Raw genomic sequence first — 23,237 nt, 5'->3', positions numbered from 1 at the left:
TTGGTGAATGAAGGCTTAAATGTGAAATGCAAAAACTGTAAAACTTAGAAAACAATATGTGGGATAAAACCTTTATGACCTTGGTGTAGGAAAGAATTTCTTAAATGAGGCACATAACTGCAAAAACCAATAAAGGAAAGGGTTAATAAGTTCTGTATTAGAATTAAGAACTTTTTTATTTAAAAAGAACAATAAAGACACTAAAAAGACATGCCATCTATTGGAGAAAGATATTTGTGTTACACATAAATATTAGTATCCAAACAATACAAATCATTAAGAAAAAGACAGTCCTGCAGAAAAATAGGCAAAAGACTTCAGTAGACACTTAATAGAAAGGACACCTAAATAAGTATATATACGTGTGTGTATATATATATATGTGTGTATATATATATATATGTGTGTATATATATATGAAGAGGCATTCAACCTCATTTTTCATCTGAGAAATACAAATTAAAACCACCAAACCCAAAAACCAAACCCACTGCCGTCGAGTCAATTCCGACTCATAGCGACCCTATAGGACAGAGTAGAACTGCCCTGTAGTTTCCAAGGAGCGCCTGGCAGATTCGAACTGCCAGCCTCTTGGTTAACGGCTGTAGCACTTAACCACTGTACCACCAGGGTTTCCATTAAAACCACAGAAGGTATAATTTCATAGTCATCAGATCGGCAGAAAATTTTTTTGGTGGGACATGGAGTACCCAGAATATATATACAGTTCTGGTGGAAGTGTGAGCTGGTTCAGCCGTTTTGGAACAGTTTGTCATTATCACTTAAAGTTGAAGAGAAAAATACTGTGATTCAATAATTCTTTCTGCTCTCTGAGATGTATTCTATTTTTAGACATATACTCTGGAAAAATTGTTGTCACTTGTGTTCCGGGAGATACAAACAGGGTATCCATAACAATACTATCTGTAATAGCCCCATAAAGAAACAACTATAGTGGCCGTGAAGAGTATAATAAAATGTGATGTGCTCATGAAATGGAATATTAGTCATCTGTAAAAATGAATTACTTCTGCAATAACTTTTTGTTAGTAAATTTGGTGGCAGGAAGTCTCAGAACATACTCAGTATGATTCAGTTTTATATGATTCTTAAAAAACATGGAAAGCTAAATAATACAATGTTTAGGGATCCTAACATACGGTAAAACTATAAAGAACTGTTTTTACTCAGTGTTTGATACAATCAATTAAAAACATGGAGAAGTAATATAACTAAAAAAAAATCTTTCTTAAAACCAAAGTTTTGTGTTTAGGAGGTCCCTTCGTTGTTTTTTGGAAACCCTGCTGCCATGGTGGTTAAGTGCTATGGCTGCTAACCAAAGGGTCAGCAGTTCGAATCCACCAGCTGCTCCTTGGAAATTCTATGGGGCAGTTCTACTCTGTCCTATAGGGTCACTAAGAGTCAGAATCGACTCGACGGTGACAAATACAGGTTTGGGTTTTTTTGGTTTTAGTTGTTTTTGGGCAAAAAGGCTATCGATGTAAAGCCTCTGATTGATTCCCTGCAAGGCTGCATATCGTGTTTTAGGTAATACTGAAAATTCTGTGGGTTGGTTTCTGTTATTTAGTCTCAGTAAAGCGTTTCCTCTCAGACCAGTGTTAATATCAATCTAAGCAAAAGTGCTCTCTTTGGACCTTTTGGGAAATGATCTGAGAATTCCAGTATGAAACATTATTTTCCTTGTCTTAGAGGAAACATCGTTGTAACCTGGGACATAATATGCAGATGTGCTGATCTCTGCTGGACACCTTTGGGAGGTGCATGAGCTTTGCAGCTGTGAAAGAAAAAGGGTCCCAAGACTCGAACCATTCCTGAAGCCAACTCTTCTGACAGGGATTGGACTGAACTATAAGACAGAAAATGATACTGGTGAGGAGTGAGTTTCTTGGCTCAGGTAGACACATGAGAGTACATGGGCAGCTCCTGTCTGGAGGCGAGATAAGAAGGCAGAGGGGTACAGAAGCTGGTTGAATGGACACAGGGAATACAGGGTGGAGAGGAGGAGTGTGCTGTCTCAGTAGGGGGAGAGCAGCTAGGAGTACATAGCAAGGTGTATGTAAGTTTTTGTATGAGATACTGACTTGATTTGTAAACTTACTTTAAAGCACAATAAAAAAAAAAAAGTCAGCAAATTACGTCTAAAACAGATGAATCTAGAATGTCAGTATATGTATTATTCAGAAATAAGGAAGGAAATACCAGAATAAACAGCTAAGAGTTGAAAGTTTTTGCCCCTGGTGAGTAGGATAAGGATTGGGAGAAAGGCCAGGGGTATTTTGTTTTTGTTACAAGCCTTTTAGCACTCTTTGATTTTTAAACTATGTGTGTGTATTATCTTGATAAAAATAAATATTAATTTTATAAAGGAAAAGGGTACTTTTTAATCCTGAACTCTCTTCTTGAGATACAGCTGTGACAGAGTACTCAGTCACACTCTAGACAAGGTTTCTAAAGTGGATGTACTGGGTTTCTTTGAGTTCTCTACTTTTAAAATTCTCCTTGTGAGAAGAAATTGATTGTTCCTGAAATGTAGATTTGGAGTCTTCACACAAATTGTCTGGAAAACTTACCTACTTATTTTTGTGGAAATGTCTGGGTTTTAGAAATTTGCTTTATTAGTGGATATATTATTTAAAAAAAAAAGCTTTTTTCTTTTTATATTAATCTTTTGGATTAAGCTAGTTAAAGTGCTAAAAATTAAAGTGTATTTTTCAGCTTCCACATCATATTCCCTTGGCTTTAAAAACGTATTTTGAGTGCCATTTATTATAGGTAACAGTTACATGTGGTTTGTTGCAGTATTGTTACTAGTAAAAGGAAGTATTACATCACAGGCCTGGATTTCCTTCTCTTTCTTTGCTCTTTTGGCTTTATGAAGCAAACTGCCATGCATGTGATTAGTGCTCTGCTCCTGAATGGTTTCAGTTCATTTGATGAAGTGATTTCTCATAAAAATAGAATTTTCAAAATAAGTAAAACTTTAAAATTCATCTCAATTTTGTTGTGAGATAATACATCCCTTTTTGTTGTATGATTATATTACATATTCCTGAAAACACTAAAATTGTACACAGCTGACGGATCAGCTCACCCAAAATGTGTGCTGCTTTGTAACCAGAACGCTAACAAAAACAAGTCCTAATAAAAGACTAGGCTATCTTTAAAGAGATACTAAATTTGTTACAGATAAATGAAAACTACGGTCAATTTAGGACAAAAAAAAGAAAGATGAGTATTGCCCGATGGAAGGGTTGAAGCTGCAAGGTTACGGAGACAAGGGTAAAATGCATCAAGATTTGGAGAGAAGATCTCGTTTAGACTTCCAAGAAAGGCGTGTGGCCGAGCTGTGCCAAGAGGAAGAACACGGGTTGAATGAGAATCGTCTACACTACCGCACTGTATTTTCAGCAGCTTGCTGCCTTCCGCTGGGTTAACCTATTTTGGTTGGGTTCAGCCGTTGTCACTTGGTAGTGCAAAAACGTAGGCTGGGAAAAGTGTACAAGCCATTGTGATCGCCACATTATGCTAAAATCATTCCTCTGTTGACCGCGGAGCTAATTCCTGTTCCAGGAAAACTTTGTAACAGAATAAGCTGTACTGAGAATTCAAGAGGTGGCTTCTGTGCTTGACTCGAGCCTTAGGAATGTAAGCCCATGATCTTTTAGTGATGTGTGAAGTGAAAATACAACTAAAAAATAATCTAGTAGAAGCTTTTTTCCCTTAAAGCTAATTGTAATTTTAAACTGTAAAAATAACAAACATATTTTTAAAAAAAGTGGAAAAGAGAAGAACAAAGAAAAATTTCCAAGTTACTGATAAACCACTGTTAGCTTTTTTACGTATTTTGTACTTTTTCACGTTTTAAAAAAAATTTTTTTGTTTAATGCCTTCAAGAAAATTATTTTTAATGACTTAGATTGCATAAATGTACTTCAGTTCATTTAACTACTTATGTATGATTGGATATGTAGGTGGTTTTTAGTTTTATACTACCTTTAATATTCGTAGATGAAAGTCTGTATTTGAGAGAGATCTACTTCTTACATAAAGGGTGTAAATTTTTAATGATTCTTAATACCTATTGCCCATTAGTTAGCTTTCCAAAATGGCCTAGGTCATTGCCCAAAGTTGTATATTAAATGTTTTAAACTATTGGCTAATTTGGACAAAAATGGATCCCATCATTTTTATCACTTATTTTTGTGCTTACTACATACCAGGAACTGTGCTGAATGCATTGACATATTTAATATCACATTTTTGTTTTGCTTTGCATTTCTTTGATCATTAGTGAAGTTGAATATTTTCTAATACATTTCTTTACTATTTATATTTACTTTCTTGTAAAAAAAGATAATTTGCTTATTGTGATTTTAGTGTTCTAAGTATAGTGTTCAAAAATGTTATAAAGGCTAGTTTAGAAACTAACCCAAAGTTGGTAGTTCGAACCCACTTAGAGACACCATGGAAGAAGGGTCTGGCAATCTGCTTCTGTAAGGCTTGCAGCCAGGAAAAGCCTATGGAACAGATCTGTTCCGTAACATGTGGTTGCCATGAGTTGGTATAAATGTGGCAACAATTGGATTGGTTTTTGGTTGCACCAATACAACTCATTGCTTCTGTTCGTTTTAGCATTGCTAAAAATATAAGTTCTTTAAGAAATCGAGTGTACACTTGGGGATATAAAACTCGAATAATGAACTCAGTCCGGTTTATAATTTTGGCCATATTTTATTAGTAGAATTCTTAGGCAAATAACTTTCTTAGCGCACTTTCTATGTTTGTTTACCAGCCACACCCATCCCCGCATAAGGTATTTTTGTAAGTGCTATGGTGATTTTGTTACAGCAGCATGTAAAAAAAAATTACAGTAGTGGTGTTTCTGAAAATACCTCATGGGCAGGGGGCGTGGTTGGCAAACAAAGTAGGTATGCGTTATTTGTGTAAAAACACCGTAGGTGGGACCATACAATAGTTGTCCTTTTGTATCTGTCTTATTTCACTCAGTAAAGTGTTTTCAAGGTTCATCCATGTGGTAGCATGTATCAGAACTTGATTTCTCTTTATGGCTGTTTAATGTTCCATTGTGTGTATATGCCACATTTTATTTATCCATTCATCAATTGACAGACACTCAGGTAGTTTCTGGAAACCCTGGTGGCGCAGTGGTTAAGGGCTGCTGCTGCTAACCAAAAAGTCAGCAGTTCGAATCCACCAAGTGCTCCTTGGAAACCCTATGGGGCAGTTCTACTCTTTTCTGTAGGGTCGCTATGAGTTGGAATCCACTCATCCACAACCATTATTTTTCTTTTTTGCTGGGAGGGGGGTTGTTTCCACCTTTTGGCTATTGTGAATAATATTGCAATGTACATTGGTGTACAAGTATCTGAGTTCCTGCTTTCATTTCCTTTTTTTTTAAATTAATTTTTATTGTGCTGTAAGTAAAAGTTTACAGATCAAGTCAGTCCCTCATACAAAAATGTATATATATACACCTTGCTGTATACTCCTAGGGAAAAGCTGGTGGCGTAGTGGTTAAGTGCTGCGGCTGCTAACCAAAGAGCCAGCAGTTCGAATCCGCCAGGCACTCCTTGGAAATTCTATGGGGCAGTTCTACTCTGTCCTGTAGGGTCGCTATGAGTCGGAATTGACTCGACGGTACTGGGTTTGGTTTTTTTTTTTGTTTGATATACTCCTAATTGCTCTCCCCCCAATGAGACAGCACACTCCTTCCTTCCACTCTCCATTTTCGAGTCCATTCAGTCAGCTTCCGGCCCCCTTTACCCTCTCATCTCCCCTCCAGACAGGACATGCCAACACAATCTTATGTGTCTATTTGATCCATGAAGCTCATTCTTCACCAGTATCATTTTCTATCCCATAGTCCAGTCCAATCCGTGTCTGAAGAGTTGGTTATGGGAATGGTTCCTGTCTTGGGCTAACAGAAGGTCTGGGGACCATGACGTCAAGGGTCCTTCTAGTCTCAGTCTGACCATTAAGTCTGGTCTTTTTATGGGAATTTGGGGTCTGCATCCCACTGCTCTCCTGCTCCCTCTGGGGTTCTCTGTTGTGTTCCCTGTCAGGGCAGTCATCCCTTGTAGCTGGACACCATCTAGTTCTTCTGGTCTCAGGCTGATGTAGCCTCTGGTTTATGTGGCCCTTTCTGTCTCTTGGGCTCATAATTACCTTGTGTCTTTGGTGTTCATTCCCCTTTGATCCAAGTGGGTTGAGACCAATTGATGCACCTTATATGGCTGCTTGCTAGCGTTTAAGACCCCAGACGCCACTCTCCAAAGTGGGATGCAGAATGTTTTCTTAATAGACTTTATTATGCCAATTGACTTAGATGTCCCCTGAAACCATGGGCCCCAAACCCCTGCCTACTTTCATTTCTTTAGGGTATAAACCCAAGGGTGGAATTACTGACTCCTAGGGTAATGCTTTGTTTAACTTTTTGAGGGACCACCAAACTGTTTTCTATTGCAGCTGTACCATTTTTCATTCCCACCATCAATGCATGAAGGTTTAAATTTCTCCACATCCTCGCCAGCATTTGTTATTTTCTGTTGTTATTTTTCTATAATAGCCATCCTAGTGGGTGTCGCTGTGAGTCAGAATTGACTCACTGGCTACAGGTTTTAGTGGGTGTGAAGTGGTATGTCATTGTGGTTTTACATCTTCCGGATAACGAAGGACGTTGAGCATCTTTTTGTGCTTATTGACCATTTGTTTATCTCCTTTGGAAAAAATGTCTGTTCAAGCTCTTTGTCCAATGTTTTGTGTTGTTTGTCTTTTTTTTGTTGAGTTGTAGAAGTCCTTTATATATTCTGGATGTTAAACTGTTGTGAGATACATATTTTCCATTTTTTTTTCTCCTTTAGAGTATTTTTTCACTTTCTTGATAATGTCTTTTCATTTACAAACTTTATTTTGATGAAAACCAATTTATCTGTATTTTCTTTTGTTGCTTATGCTAAGAATATCTAAGAATTTGTAGCCAAATACAGGGTATTAAAGATTTACCTCTCTGTTTTCTTCTAAGAGTTTGATGGCTTTAGCGTTTATATTTTGGCCCTTGCTCCATTTTGAGTTAATTTTTATATGTGGTGGAAGTAGGGGTTCATGCATATGGAGATCCAGTGGTCCCAACACCATTTGTTGAAGAAACTCTTCTTCCCCATTGAATGGAGTTGGCCCCCTTGTCAAAAATCAGTTAGCTGTGTGTGTATATATATATGTGTGTGTGTGTGTGTGTGTGTGCGTTCATTTTTGGACTCTAAGTTCTATTCCATTGGTCTATATGTCTATCCTTGTACTAGTACCACACTGTTTTGACCACTGGAGTTTTTAGTGCATTTTGAATTTGGAAAGCATGTTCCTTCTACTTTGTTATTTTTCAAGATTGTCTTGGCTATTTAAGGCACTTTGCAATTCCTCATGAATTAAAGGATCGATTTTTCCATTTCTGCAAAAAAGGCTGCTGGAATTTTGGTAGGAATTGCATTGAATCCGTAGATCGCTTTGGGTAGTAAAAACATCTTAACACAATTAAGTCTTCCAGTCTATGAGCACGGGATGTTTTCCCAATTATTCTGGTCTCCTTTAATTTCTTTCAGCAGTGTTTTATAATTTTCAGTGCATAAATCTTTCACTTACTTGGTTAAATTTATACTTGTATTTTATTATTTTAGATGCTATTGTAAATAGCATTGTTTTTCTTAATTTCCTTTTCAGATTGTTCATTGCTAGTGTATAGAAACACAACTGATTTTTGTGTGTTGATCTTAAACCCTGCATTTTGCTGAATTCGTTTATTAGTTCTAGCAGCTTTCTTGGGGGCATCTTTGGGATTTTCTGTATATATAGAATCATGTTATCTGTGTATAATGATAGTTTTACATCATTTTCAATTTGGGTGCCTTTTTTTCTTTTTCTTGGGTAATTTTCTGTACGGTCACGGTGAGTCAGAATCAACTTGACAGCAGTAGTTTTTTGGGGGAGGTTTAATTTTCTGGTTAGAACTTTCAGTACAATTTTAAATAGCATTGGTGAATGTGGGCATCTTTGTCTTGTTCCTGATCTTAGGTGGAATTAAAAAACAACAAATCCAAACCTGTTGCCATAGAGTTGATTCCTACTCATGGTGACGTGTGTGTGTGTGTGTGTGTGTGTGTGTAGATAACAGGAATAAGGACTGAGTGTGGAGAGAACAGTGTTAAAATTTTAAATGGATTGGATTATTGTCATTGGTTACTCATAGGTGATATATGTGTACTGTTGCCTGGATATGGTAGTAGTTAAGAGTGTAGGCTCTGAAGTCAGTCAGCCTGGATTTAAACTATGGCTTTTCTGTTTATTTACTAGCCACATAACCTTAAACAGGCAGCTTAACCTCTCTGAGTCATTTTCCTCATCTGTAAAACTAGGTTAATAATAATGCCTAGTTCATAGGGCTTAATTGATGCTTAATTAAGATACAGTATGTCAAGTGTTTAGCACAGTGACTGGCCCAAAAAAATATTAGCTAATGCTATTGGTAATGGAGTGTTCTGAGACTACATCTAGTAGTAGATTACTAGTCACAGATGAGAGTAACCTGCCAGCTATGTTCTAAGTAAAATACGACTCTGGAGATATTTCCCCTTACTTCAATTATGTAAGTATGAGTAGATTGGACAGGACTTCGGAGGTTTTCCGTTGAATTCAAAGATGAGATGTCTTAATGAACCATTGAAAATGAATGAAATAACACATTAGTTCTGTCACTTTGCTCTCTGGTTATTTTTCCATGACATGTTTTTGAAGTGAAGTATGTTTAAAAAGAAAGCAAAAAAAAGTCTCTGACAAAGCTAAAATAAAAAAGGATAGTTTAAAAACAGATATTTTTCTCCTTGAAAATACAGTGATAGTTCAAACCTCCCTGAGAGAAAGTAGACTATCAGCCTTTCCGTGCCAGTGCTGGATGAGATAATAGAGGATACAGAGTTAAAGATACTGGAGTTTACAAAAGAAATAATGAACTCATAATAGGCTTAATGTACCTGATAATGAATTTAGTGAAATAAGAAATGTTATCTCTTTTTTAATATGGTGTACTATAAAGATTTGAGAAAGAATTTATCCCTTTTTTGGATTAAATATTTCAGTTTTGAGGGATTTATTTGGAGTTATTGTTTAAAGAATATTTCAAATTTAGTTATTTTTATGATTATGCCATATGTATGGCTATTAGATCATAGATCCTTAAGATTTTTAGATTATAAAATCTTATAATTCAAAGAAATTGTCTCTTTACTTTTAATAATAATAGCTATGCTTAATAGGCGATTACTGTGGGCTTAGGTACTTTACTAAATATTTAAAATATGTAATTTAATTTTGTTAATAACAACCATACATTTGGTGCTATGATAGTGCATTGTATTTACAGCCATTTCAAATAGTATGAAATGAGTTCTGTTCTTGTAACCATTAGTGTTTTTGTTACGCAAATATTGTGCCTAAGTATTATGTGGAAAATTGATCACATAATTTCTCTGATTTGGGAATATTTAAATATGTATTTTCGTCTTCCCAGAGGTTACGAATCTTAAGAATTACAATTGATTGATAATTGTTTCCTTTGTTGCAGAGTTATAAGAGTCAATGGGTCCAGTAATTGGAATGACACCAGAGAAGAGAGCTGAAACCCCAGGAGCTGAAAAGGTTGCAGGATTAAGCCAGATTTACAAAATGGGAAGCTTGCCTGAAGCTGTCGATGCTGCCAGGCCAAAGGCCACTCTAGTGGACAGTGAGTCAGCGGATGATGAACTCACAAACTTGAACTGGCTTCACGAAAGCACCAATCTTCTTACCAACTTCAGCCTGGGAAGTGAGGGTCTTCCTATTGTTAGTCCACTGTATGACATAGAAGGAGATGATGTGCCGCCTTTTGAACCGTCGCGCTACCAGGACCCCGAAAAAAAATCGGCAACTTCAAAGCCCCCTTACTCCTTTAGCCTCCTTATTTATATGGCTATTGAACACTCTCCAAACAAATGTTTGCCCGTCAAGGAAATTTATAGCTGGATTCTGGACCGCTTCCCATATTTCGCTACTGCACCAACAGGCTGGAAGAATTCTGTTCGTCATAATCTGTCCCTGAATAAATGTTTTCAGAAAGTGGAAAGAAGCCATGGCAAGGTCAGTGTTTATAAACATTGCTATATTTGGTGAGGTGGGGGCATGTAGCCATGGAGCACTGAAAATGCGGGGAAATCAAGGGAGTTAAGACAGTTCAGTCAGATTACTTCAGTTTGATCTTAATTACATGAATTCATCATTTGCTTTCATTTCGGATGTTTCAAAATTTCTGAAGTGTTGATATAAATCTAATAGAATTATGTTTAGTCTACGCTAGATACGTAAATTAGTCTTTTTAATATCCCAATTTACTATTCCTAGTTTCTGTAGTGTTCTTAAAGGTATTTCAGTATATCATTCTTACTTATTCAGTCTGACAGTCTCTGATTTATAATTGGAGTGTAGACCATTTACATTAATGTAATTAATATGGTTGGGTTTAAATCTATCATCTTGCTGGTTTTTTTTTTTTTTTTTTTTTTGCTCTATCCTTTTTCCCTTTATCCTGCCTTCTTTTGGATTCAGTATTTTTTAAGATTCAGTATTATCTCTAGTGTTAACTTATTAGCTATAGGTCTTTAACGTTTTTTGTTTTTAGTGGTTGATATAAGGTTTTCGGTTTACATCTTAGTCTACCTTCAAATGATGTACCACTTCATGTATATTATAATAATTATACCGTAGTATACTTTTCCCTTCCATCCTTTTTGCTATCATTACCATACATTTTACTTCTATGCATATTACAAATCCTATGATACATTGTTACATTTGCTTCAAGCAACCGATTTTACTTTTAAAGAGATTAAAATAAAAAATACCGTTTTTACCATTTCTATGTGTTCTTCATTCCTTTGTGTAGATCAAGGGTTGGCAAACTAAAGCCTGCAGGCCAAATCCAACCCACCACCTGCTTTTGTAAATAAAGTTTTATTGGAACACAGCCATATCCATTTGTTTGCATATTGCCTTTGGTTCCTCTGGTGCTATCACAGCAAAGAGAAGTAGTTGGAACAGAGACCTTATGACCTGCAAAACCTAAAATATTTATTATCCAGTCATTTAGAGAAAATGTTTGCTGACCCCTGATGCCCTCTGTGGTGTCAATTCCTTCTGCTTAGACAAGTTACATTTCTTAGAGTGCAGGTCTGCTGATAATGGATTTTTTTTTTTTTTTTTAAAGCTGTTTTGGGGGAAGAGAGTATATAGGTTTTTTCTTTCAGTACTTGAAAGGTGTTTTTACCTGTTTTGGGGGAAGAGGTTGTGACAGGTTTTTCTTACAGTACATCTTCTGGCTTGGATAATTTCTGATGAACTGTCATTCTTATCTTTGTTCCTCTGCATGTAATTTTTTTTTTTTCTTTAACTCTGTTAAAGATTTTCTCTTTACCAATGCCTTTCAGCAATTTGACTATGATGGGCCTCAGTGTGTTTTTCTTTATATTCATCCTGCTTTGGCTTCTCAGAGGTTCTTTGATCTGTGGTTTGTTGTCTCTTACCAGTTATCTCTTCAGATATTACTTCTGCCTCGTTCTCTTTTCTACTTCTGTGACTCCAAGTAAAAATACGTTAGACCATTTGCTGCTGTCCCACCTCTTGAATGCACTCTCTCTCCCCACTCTTTTTTCTCTTTGTTGCAGTTCGAATAGTTTCTTTTGACCTTTATTAAGGTTCATTTTTTTCTCTGCTGTGTTCATTCTGCAATAAGCCCAATAAAAAACTTTGTCACATTTTTCATTTCTAGCATTTTCTTTTTTTAGTAGTTTACATCTCTTTGCTAAAGTTCCACACTAGATGCCGTAAGATAGTAATCATAGCTATTTTAAAGTGTCTGTGCAGTAGTCTCAACATCCGGTCCATTTGTAGGTCTATTTTTGTTGGCTGTTTTATTTCATGTTTTTGCGTGAATTTTGTAATTTTGGATTGAATGTCAGACATCGTTTGTAAAAGAACAGCAGAGACTGAGTTAAGTATTTTTCACCTAGAAATCTGGCATGCCTCTTCTGTCAGTTGTTAGTGTGGACAAGTATGGATTAATCTAGTTAGTAATCGAACTGGGCTTGAGTTTCGTAGTTGCCATAGTTACCTTCAGTGTACCACAGGCTCCAAATTCCTGCAAAGATGAACTGCCACCATTTGTACTTAATGTGAGGCCTGAAGCGTCTGATGATTTTTCTCACCATTGCTCCATTCAGCTTGTGCCACAGTTGGGGGTGGGAGGAAAGTAGGGTCTCTCTCTGGTCTTGCCTCTCTCACAGCAATAGACTTCTGTTGCTTATTACTGTATGCAAGGCTTCTGTGGGGTAGAGTGGGTTTCTTGCTTCTCCTGCTTTAATCCTAAGCAGGCTTTGTATGCTTGTGCCTCAAAGGTATGGCTTTGCCTGACTCCCCTAGGGTCAGTCGCCACCTTTTACTCAGTGTAGAGTCTAGAGCTACACTCCTCAATAGCCAAATGTCCACATGTGGCTAGTGGCTAGTGTATTGGACAACACAGACAGACAGTATTTCTATCATCATTGAAGGTTCTATTGGACGGCACTGCACTAGAGCTCAGGCCAATTTTCTGCCCCTTCCCATCATGGTGGGTGAACTCTGCCTAGTTTCAGTAGAAGGTCTTGAGTAAAGGTGAGTGGCCAATCCTTTTCCCAGTGGCAGCAGATCTCTGCTTTGTATCACTTGAGGATGTGGACACAAGGAGATTTTCTGCCCCTTTCCTCGTTGTTAGTGAAGTGTGGGATTAGCTGGGTTTTGTCCTTCTCCCAGCAGCAGCCATCCTTTCCCTGGAACTGGGGTGTTAAGGGTATTTTACCTCTCTCTCAGCGGCAGACAGATTCTGCTTCTTATTGGAGAAGAGTCCCAGGTGCAGGCAGGTTTTATGACTGTCCTCACAGGAAGGACTTGGGCTCATGCAGGGTTTGGAACATGGATGAGCTTTACCTGATATCCCTTCTGCAGCCTCAAACTTTGGAAGGTTCTGTGGATCACCCTGTATATCTTCAAGAGTACCTACCTCTCCTTAGGTCTACTGTCCTGCCAACAGCCTTCTTGAGCACCTGATGGAGGCCCACAGTAAAGAGCTGGCAAGTGGGTGCAGACTCTTCCTCCATGTCTGGGAATACGAGGGATTCTAAATTGTCATGCTTGCTCACACTTGGCTTTTAAGAATTTGTTAAAATTCAGGCTATTTTTTTTTTTTATAATGGCTGCCACTTCTTTCATGCCCTGCCAAAGGTGAATCAGATCCTATGTTCTATCTTTCCTCAGAGAGCCTCGTCACGCTGTAGAGTACAGTTCATTTAGTTGCCCTTTGGCCTTAGGTATCTGATAAAAAAAAAAAAAAGTATCTGATAGACTCATAAAAAATTATGATTTTGTAGATTACTTTGAATTTTTCTTGTTAGGATAAGAATAATATTCTTACCTGGCTTTCCATATCCTAAATGGTAGCAGAACTCTCCTGTTCTCACTTAAACGTTAAAAGAGCCAGTAATTATTTTTTTAGGTGACTGAAGGATCTTCTAGGAAGGTGTAAAAAACAGAGTGGCGGAGTCATCAGACCTCCTCATCTAACTTCACAAGGAGGGAGGAGAACCATTATCAGCATCAACAACCCTGGTGGCGTAGTGGTTAAGTGCTACAGCTGCTAACCAAAGGGTCGGCAGTTCGAATCTGCCAGGTGCTCCTTGGAAACTGTATGGGGTAGTTCTCCTCTGTCCTGTAGGGTCGCTATGAGTCAGAATCGACTCAACGGCACTGGGTTTGGTTTTGGTTTTTTTTATCAACAACCCAAGGCTGATCCCTATGAGGCAGAGGGCAGACACGCCTCCTCTCTCCAAGCTTTTTATCAATTCTGACACCATCCCTCCCACGGCACTCTCTACTGCTCTGCTGGGTGTGATAATTCATTGCAGTGGCCTTACAGAACTCAGAGACAGTACTCATGATTATGGGGTTTATTAGGGAAGTAACAGGTTACAATTCAAAATACAGGAGGCCCTCAGCGCAGGAATTCGGGTCCAAAGGACACACGCCGCTGCTAGCTCTTCTTCTTGGTGGTATTCAGGTCCCCCTCTTTCCACCTCTGGGATGGCTCATTGTAAGCCTAGTGGGGGATAGCATAACTGACCAATCCCCTCACTGGAGTTCCGTACACCTTATTTGTACGGTCCCACCCCAACAAGGGTGTCATGCACCTTATTTGTTTATTAGCGAGTTATCCAGTCCCCTTGGTGGGCCACAAGCCCCTGATTTGCACAGTCCCACTCAATCATTTGGTAGGAGTTACAAGGCTGTGGTGAGAAAGACCATATAAAAGCAATCCTTCACACACAAAGTGCGGCTTAAACTTGAATATACATACTTATCACCTGCGAATCTTATTGAACTGTAGATGCTGATTCAGCAAATCTGGGGTGGAAACTGACAGTTCTTATTTCTAACAGACTCCTGGGTGATGCTGATGCTGCTAGTCCATGGACAGGCCTTGAGTGGCGAAACATTAGGACACATCATCATCTTATAGCTAACACATAGGAAGCTGTATTAGTTACCTGTTGCTCTATAACAAAGTACCCCAAAATTTAATGGCTTAAGGCAACAACATTTATTATCTCACAGCTTCTGTGGGTTATGAATCTGGGCATGATGTAGCTCTGGGTCTGTCACAAAGCTACAGTCAAAATGCTGGCCTGGGCCGTAGTCATCACAAGGCCCAGCTATGGAAGGATCTGCTTCTAGGCTCGTTACGTGATTGTTGGCAGAATTCAGTTCCTCGTGATCTGTTAGTTGAGGCCTCTAGTTCTTCACTGTGTTATCTAGAGAGATGTTGGCCTCCATTCCTTGCCATGTGGATGTCTTTTGAGGGCAGCTTACAACATGACAACTGGGCTCATCGGAGCAAGAAGTGAAAAAATCCAGAGGTAAAGCAAGGCAGATGTCCACTATTTTGTAATCTAGTCTTGGAAGTGATGTCCTATCATTTTTGCCGTATTTTGTTCACTAGGTTCTGCACACACTCAAGGAGGGAATTATAAAATGGTGTGAATACCAGGTGGTGAGGACCATCAGGAGCCATTTTAGCATCTGCCTACCACAGTAGTACAAATTGTTTTTCTCTTTTTATTTTTACGTGAAACGGGATCACAAGTCACTTTATTGTCTAAGCTATTATAAATATTAAGCCCTGTTGAGTGAAAAAAAAAATTTCTCAGCATTTATTATAAATGGGAACTACCATGAACAATGAAATAGGATTAGAAATTTATGAATCAGGCATTTATTTTGCTGACTTTGTAAGTTCAATATACCTCACTTCTTAACATATGTAATGGGATCACTTGACTACTGGTGTCAAGATTAAGTAAAGGCATCTTTGTAAAGAAAGGACTTTTAAGTAATAAACCACTCAATAAGATTATCATAGTATTAGAAATTCTGGATATGTCCTTTCCAAAGTGCATCTTTTGATTTTATTTTTTAATTGTAACAGTTCTTTCCTGGTTTTAGACCTTTTGAGTTTGCATTTATGGTGAAACATAAAAGGGAAACTGTCTACTAGGCATACAGAAATACGAGAGAGTAATGGAGGTGGTGTGGTGAGATTAAAGCTCTTAAGTTTGGAGGTCATCAGCATCAATTCTGAGTATAGTTGAGCTGTTTGGAATGGAAACTTTGTTGGAATGGTGATAGAAGACGAAGTAGAGATGTAGAAAAATCTGGGAAAAGTCTGGTGTAGTAGAAGTCAAATAAGGTAATTTAAATGTGAATGGGTAACAGTGTCAAATAGTGCAGAAACCTTGAAAATGATTGGCTAAGAGGAAGCCACTGGGACAAGTAACAGACAAAAGATTAGAATTCAAAATAATATAAGCAGTGTTATACTAGTAAATGTTTAAAAACTGGCTGGGGGTACAGAGGGGTTGGAGAGTACAGTTTTTGAAGATTTTCATGATATAAATACTCCCATCATGGCCAATTTCAAGTTAACCACGTCATTGAATGTGAAATCGAGAAGAGATGTTTACACACCACTGTTTATAAGGAACTCCTATAATTCATCAAGAAAAGAAAACCTAAGAGGAAAATGGGCAAGAATATGTACAAACAACTCATAGAGGAGGAAATACAAATTGTTAATAAACATATGCAAAGATGTTCATACCCACTAGCAATCAGGGGCATAGAAAGGAAAAAGGAAAAAGGAAAAAACAGTTTTTACCCATTAGAATTCAAAAAATTAAAAAATGTTTGATAATTCAAAATTAGGCAAAATGGAGAATTACTAGTAGTTTTACACCATTGATAGGCATATAAATTAGTACAACCATTCTTTTATTTTTATATGTATATAATTTTATTTGTTGAGAATATACACAGCAAAATGTACAACAATTCAACAGTTCCTGCATGTAGCATTTAGTGATACTGATTACATTCTTTGAGTTGTGTATCCATTCTCACCCTCTTTTTCTGAGTTGTCCCTCTTTCATTAACATAAATTGACAGCCCCCGAAGTTTCCTATCTAATCTTTTGAGTTGCTGTTATCAATTTGATCCCATATAGATAGTTCTGAAAAGAGCATAGTGCTAAAGGCAGGTATCTTTACTAGTTAAGCTAAAGTATTTCTTGGTTTTAAGAAGACTTCAGGTGGTATTTTTGGTTTAAGGTTTAAAAATTATTTCAGGACAATTGTTTCGGGGTTCATCCGACCTTCATGGCTCCAGGAAGTCCAGAGTCCATGAGGATTTGAAGTTCTTTTCTGTATTTTCCCCCTTTTCATCAGGATTCCTTTGTGGAATCTTTGATCACAATGTTCAGTGATGGTGGCCAGGCGCCATCCAGTTCCTCGAGTCTCATGGCAGTGGAGGCAGTTGCTCATGTGCAGCTAGCCACACATTCCATATCCTTCTCCTATTCCTGACTCTCCTTCTTCCTTCGTTGTTCCAGGTGAGTAAGAGACCAATTGTCGTACCTTGGATGGCCATTTGCAAGCTTTTAAGACGCCAGGCACTACTCACCAAACTAGGATGAAGAACATAAGCTTTATCAACTGTATTATGCCAATTGACCAAGTTTTCTCAGTAGACTGTGGTCCTAAACCTTCAAACTTGGAAAACCAATCCCGCGAGGAGTTTGGTTATGTCTAAGAAGTACCCATAACTGTGCCCCCTACGTGGTTCATTATATATATGAATATACATGTATGCACATACATACATGCATATACATATGCATACACTTATATATACGTACCTATACTCATGTACTTTGGACGTGTTATCAGGAGGGACCAGTCCCTGGAGAAGGACATCATGCTTGGTAAAGTGAGGGTCAGCAAAAGAGAGGAAGACCCTCGATGAGATGAATCGACACAGTGGCTGCAACGATGGGCTCAGGCATAGCAATGATTGTGAGGATGGCACAGGACCGGGCAGTGTTTCATTCTGTTGTACATAGAGTCACCATGTGTCAGAACCGACTTGACGGTACCTAACAGCATACACATATATGCCCACCTGCATACATACCTGCACATAATGTTTTTGGTTGTTGGAAAATTATATATGCCATAGCAGTTACCAAAAGGTCCTTTTTTCTTGTGTACATCTTAGTGGCATTATTTACTTTGGTTAAGCTGCACACGCTTCACCCACATTTGGTGTTACATTTGCCATCATCAAACATAACAAATGTCTACTCTCTAGAGAGTGATTCTCGCCCCTGCCCCCCATCCCTGGTACCCACCAATGAACATTGGTCTCTGTATATGTATCTGTTCTTGTGTTTTTATAAAAGTGAAATCATACAATATTTGTCCTTTTGTGATTGACTTACTTAACTCAGCATAATTCCTTCCAGATTTATTCCTGTTACATTTCAGGGACTTATCATTTTTTATGGCTAAGTGGTATTCCTTTGTATGTACGTACCACATTTTGTTTATCCACTCCTTTATTGATGGACACTTAGGTTATTTCCATCTTGTTGCTATTGTGAATAGTGCTTCAGTGAACATAGGTGTACATGTCTGTTTGTGTCTCTTCTATTAGATCTCTAAGGTAAATACCTAGAAGTGGAATTGCTGGGTCATAAGGCAGTTCTGTTTGTAGTTTTTTGAGGAAGCACCGTACTGTTTTCTGTAGTGGTTGTACCATTTTACAGTCCTACCAGCAGTGGATGAGGGTTTCAGTCTCCCCACGTCCCGCCACCATTTGTAGTTTTCTGTTTTATCAGTGCCATTTTAGCAGGGGAAAGATGGCATCTCGTAGTTTTGATTTGTACCTGGTGGTGTAGTGGTTAAGAGCTATGGCTACTAACCAAAAGGTCGTTAGTTTGAGTCCACCATGTGCTCCTTGGAAACCCTATGGGGCAGTTCTACTCTGTCCTATAGGGTCGCTACGAGTTGGAATCCGCTTGACAGCAACGAATTTGATTTGGTTTGGTTTTAATGGCTAATAATCACAAACATCTCTTTATGTGTTTGTTGACTGCTTGAATGTCCTCTTTGGCAAACGTGTGTTTATTCATGTCCTTTGCTCATTTTTTAATTTGGTTGTTTGCTTTTTTGTTGTTGAAGTTTAATGGCGAACATTTAGTTGACATTTTACCGTGCAGAGCCATCCTGTACGTTCTGCAGGCTATTCACTGCACAATTCCAGGCTGTGCGGGTCGTGCAGACAATAACGGGAAGGTGCGTCTTGGGGTCGTGCAGTCCTGTGGGCCTGTGCCAGGCACTGTGCAGAACACTTTGTTTATTTTGATTGAAACCACGTTTCAATTTTGTGAGGTAGATACTATTATTATCCCTACTTTACAAATGTGAGGCTATGGCACAGGCAGATAGAGGTTAGTTAACTTTCCCGAGGTCACACAGCAGTAGGTGGCAGCTGGAGACAAGAACCCAGGCAGCCTGGCTTCTGGGCTTTTAATCACTACAACGCGTGCATACCAAGCCCACCCCAACCTTTACGTTGTATTCGGAAGGTTTTAGTGTTTTTTTCTCCACACATTTATTAACAGCCTTTAAATACTGGTTGTGCGTGTCTAAAAATTCCAAGTCGTAATTCTTGTATGCTTTATTGTAGGTAAATGGAAAAGGTTCTTTATGGTGCGTTGATCCAGAATATAAACCCAGTCTCATGCGGGCACTGAAGAAGCAGCCTTTTTCCTCAACATTGACGGTTTACACGCCTCCTGCCTCTCCGCGAAGGTAAGGGTCTCCCATAGACGGGTCAGTGGTGACCTACCAGGGTCACTGTGCAGCAGCCTTTTTCCTCAGCGTTAATGGTTGACACACCTCCTGCCTCTCCACGAAGGCAGGGGTCTCCCTCCCATAGACAGGTCAGTGATGACCTACCAGGGTCACTGTGCGAAATGGAGAAACTTAGCAAAGCCCTGGAGGTTTTTGTTTATTTTTATTTTATGGATAAGATGTTAGCCTAAAGCATTTTTACTTAGAGTCTCACTTGTGTTTCTAGAACACAATTAGGAAATTGGGTAGGTGAGAACATAAATTCTGAAAGATGTAGTTAATATTATAGTTCAAGTTTAAAGAAAGTTGTAATATGATTTTAGTTACAAAAAAGTTAAATCATTCTAATTGCGGTACTAATGCAGACCTACAGATACAGGAAATTAAAAGGATATTAAAAAATTTTAAATATGATTAACAGTTTTTGTCATTGTACCATTTATATATAATGTGTATATATATTTAGATGTCTTTTTCTAAGTTTTTTTCCCTCTTTTGCAGCACTTTTAGTATTTAAAATTTATATCCAAGTCTCATTTTAAAATGTCTTACAAGTGAAATAACACTATAGAAGGTTTTGTTTGTTCTGCTTTGTTTTTGTGGATAAATATAATACATTTCCATGTAACTTTCCTTGACTTCTGTTTTCCAACCCTGTGACTGACTCCTGTTGATCTTACAGCTGTCTCATTTTAAGTCAAATCTGAAAATGATATGAGCTCCTTAACTCTGATTTTGTTTCTTTTTTCTAAAGAAGCCTTCAGAATCTTTTAAAATTCTATTACATACATTCATTTGAGTTGAAAGCGCCAGATATTGTTAAGATACTTTTATAGGTAGTCTATTATGGTTAATTTGTTTTTTGAAGAAAATTTTTAACTTTTTAATAAAATACTAAGGAGAAATTTTCAGTTGGAAGTGTTAAAATAGTATTAGATAACTTGTAGAGAAGTACTTGTAGCTGAACTATAGTCAAAAGCTAGTAAGGCTAAAATTGAAATGCTGGTAATATATGTATATATACGCTGAAACTTTAAGCTCATTTACCATATTTGAAGATTAGAAGGATCACTGTAACAGAACTACTGGGTAGTTTATCCTTACAAAATTAAACCTAGAAGTTATCATTGTTGTTTGGGGGTTGCTACCTTGTTTTTAGCTAATGTTGGTGCTTATGAGGTGTTCTAGTTAAAGAAATAATAATTTAGAAATTAAAAAAAAGTTCTGTTGATGGTTACTTAGGTGTTTTATTTAGCTATGGGATTTTATTAAACATTAAATGAGAGACTTGTCAGTAATTTTTTGTAAAGCATCACAGATATACTTCACTGTGCTTTTGATATTTTACATTTTCATGTTTGTATTTCTTTAACCTCAACACGTTTAGATGATAAATAAAGGTAAAAAGAAAATGTAGATAAAACATGACAACATAAAAGTTAAAATCTTTGACTTTAAAACATTAATGTGAAATGAAACCTTTTCTCCTCTTCGTTCTTCGGCAAAATAACAGTTCTGTCTGCCATACCTTTGTGTAGCCTCCTCATGTTATAATTTGTAAGTGCGAGGAAGAGTAGAAGATATGGCGTATGGAAAACCGGATATGAAATAGAATTAATTTAATTAACAAAATGTTTTTATAACACTTTCACAAATTCCAAAAAAAGAAATAGCTTTCCCTAAAAAATTTTAATTTTTGGAATCAAAAGCACAACAAAATGTTGGCGTCTTTCTATGGATATAGAAAGTTTAATTTGATACTGGTATTTATTTAGGAATTTATCTGCTTGGCATCATTACCGTCCAGCCCCCCTTAGACATTTGTCTTGATAAGCACTTTCCATTTCTGTGCTAACACGTACACTAATAACACACCACACTTGAGCATTGAATACAAAGCTGAGTAACTGATGTATTGCTTGTTATTTCAGGCATTTTAAATGCATTCTTTGTTTAGCTGTCACAACAGCCCTGTGTGAGAGATTTAATTATTCCTGCTTTACAGATGAAGAAACTCTGAGAATAATTATTTTGCTCAGCATCACCCAAATAGTAATGATTCTGTCTGGGACCTTTTCCACTCCAAAGCCCATGATGTCCGTGCTTTGGCAGACTCTTCCTAAACTGAGTAGTGTTACCAAAGAAGACAAGGCAAAAACAGTTTGTTTTCTGTTGTACAAATTAGATGTCTTCGTTATAAATTCTGTAAAAAATGAAGTAAAGATGCTTATATGCACATTTGTCTTTTCTCTGTGTTTTTCAGTGGTTCTTTATCACCTCACTACTTGACCTCTGTACTAAAGCAGAACCAAGTGCGATCTCTCAAAGGTATGTGTAAAGATCAATATTTCAAATCACAAAAACTCAGGTCAAAATTCAGGGTTTTTTTGTTTAATTTTTTTCTAATTATAAAAGAATTGTATGTTCATTGTGGAAAATTTGAAAAATAAGAACATCTGTAAAAGGTAAAAGTCATTCTTTATTCTGTTGTTAACATTTTGATATTGTTCCTTCGGTCCTTTTTTATGCCATGCATGCATGGGGTCACCTTGAGTCAGGGGCAGACTTGATGGCAGCTAACAACAACAATGTATGAGTAGACCCCTACCTGTCTGTCGGTTTGTCGTACTGTGGTGACTTGCAACATACATGATGCTGGAAGCTATGCCACCGGTATTTCAAATACCATTAGGGTCACCTGTGGTGGACAGGTTTTAGGAGCGCTTCCAGACTAAGATGTACTAGGAAGAGGGACTTGGCAACCTACTTCCGAAACGTAGCCAATGAAACGTATGGATCACAACAGGATATTGTCCAATACAGTGCTGAACGATGCGGCCCCCATGTCTGGAATGCACTGCGCAATAGCCGCGACAGTGGCCCCCCATCCCAGAGATCATGAAGATGGTTCAGGACTGGGCAACGTTTCATTCCATTATACAGAAGGTCACCATGAGTCAAAGTTGACTCAGTGGCCCCTAACAACAGTAGTAACAGATGAGTAGATATGTTTGTGGAACCCTGGTGGCGCAGTGGTTAAGAGCTCGACTGCTAACCAAAAGGCCAGCAATTCAAATCCACCAGCCTCTCTTTGGAAACCCTTTAGGCAGCTCTGCTTTTTCCTATTGGGTCTTTATGAGTGGGAATGGCCTTGATAGTAATGGGTATATAGTGTTTAAAAAAAAAAAAGAACCAATTTTAAAATGGCATGAAGCACGTTAAAAACGGGGGAAAAAGCGTTCTTAAGTGTTTTAAATGTGGTAGTAAACAACTGAGTCTTCAGTTTAGTTTTAATACCAACAGATTGGGTACTACAAATAAAAATTGCTTTAAACTCTATCCATAGAACTTTTATTACCAAGTAGTTTATGGTTGTACTTGGGACAAAGCAGTGATAATCAAGTATTCTTTGATTATCATAGTGTACAGGGTCATTTCTCTCATGCTTATTTTTTTTTTTTTTTATAATAACTTTTATTAAGCTTCAAGTGAACGTTTACAAATCCAATCAGTCTGTCACATATAAGTTTACATACATCTCACTCCCTACTCCCACTTACTCTCCCCGTCTTGAGTCAGCCCTTTCAGTCTCTCCTTTCTTGACAATTTTGCCGGCTTCCCTCTCTCTCTATCCTCCCATCCCCCCTCCAGACAAGAGTTGCCAACACAATCTCAAGTGTACACCTGATATAATTAGCTCACTCTTCATCAGCGTCTCTCTCCCACCCGCTGACCAGTCCCTTTCATGTCTGATGAGTTGTCTTCAGGGATGGTTCCTGTCCTGTGTCAACAGAAGGTCTGGAGAGCATGACCGCCGGGATTCCTCCAGTCTCAGTCAGACCA

General features: G+C 37.8%; 1 protein-coding gene across 6 annotated transcripts in view; it reads left to right on the top strand.

The window, feature by feature from the left end:
* Positions 1-23,237, top strand: part of FOXN2 (forkhead box N2) — a 63,531-nt gene that overhangs the window by 31,248 nt on the left and 9,046 nt on the right. For all 6 annotated transcript variants that reach the window (XR_007515521.1, XM_049870350.1, XM_049870347.1 and 3 more), the window contains exons 2-4: positions 9,653-10,203; positions 19,228-19,352; positions 21,658-21,722. Coding sequence is in view for 5 of the 6 variants with exons in the window: in XM_049870350.1 (XP_049726307.1) it covers positions 9,667-10,203; positions 19,228-19,352; positions 21,658-21,722 (727 nt within the window). In the remaining variant the exon portion in view is untranslated. The remainder of the gene's footprint in view (positions 1-9,652; positions 10,204-19,227; positions 19,353-21,657; positions 21,723-23,237) is intronic.

The sequence above is a fragment of the Elephas maximus genome, chromosome 26, assembly GCF_024166365.1.
Source record: "Elephas maximus indicus isolate mEleMax1 chromosome 26, mEleMax1 primary haplotype, whole genome shotgun sequence".
Lineage (NCBI taxonomy): Eukaryota > Metazoa > Chordata > Mammalia > Proboscidea > Elephantidae > Elephas > Elephas maximus.
This window is presented reverse-complemented; position numbering and strand designations above follow the sequence as displayed.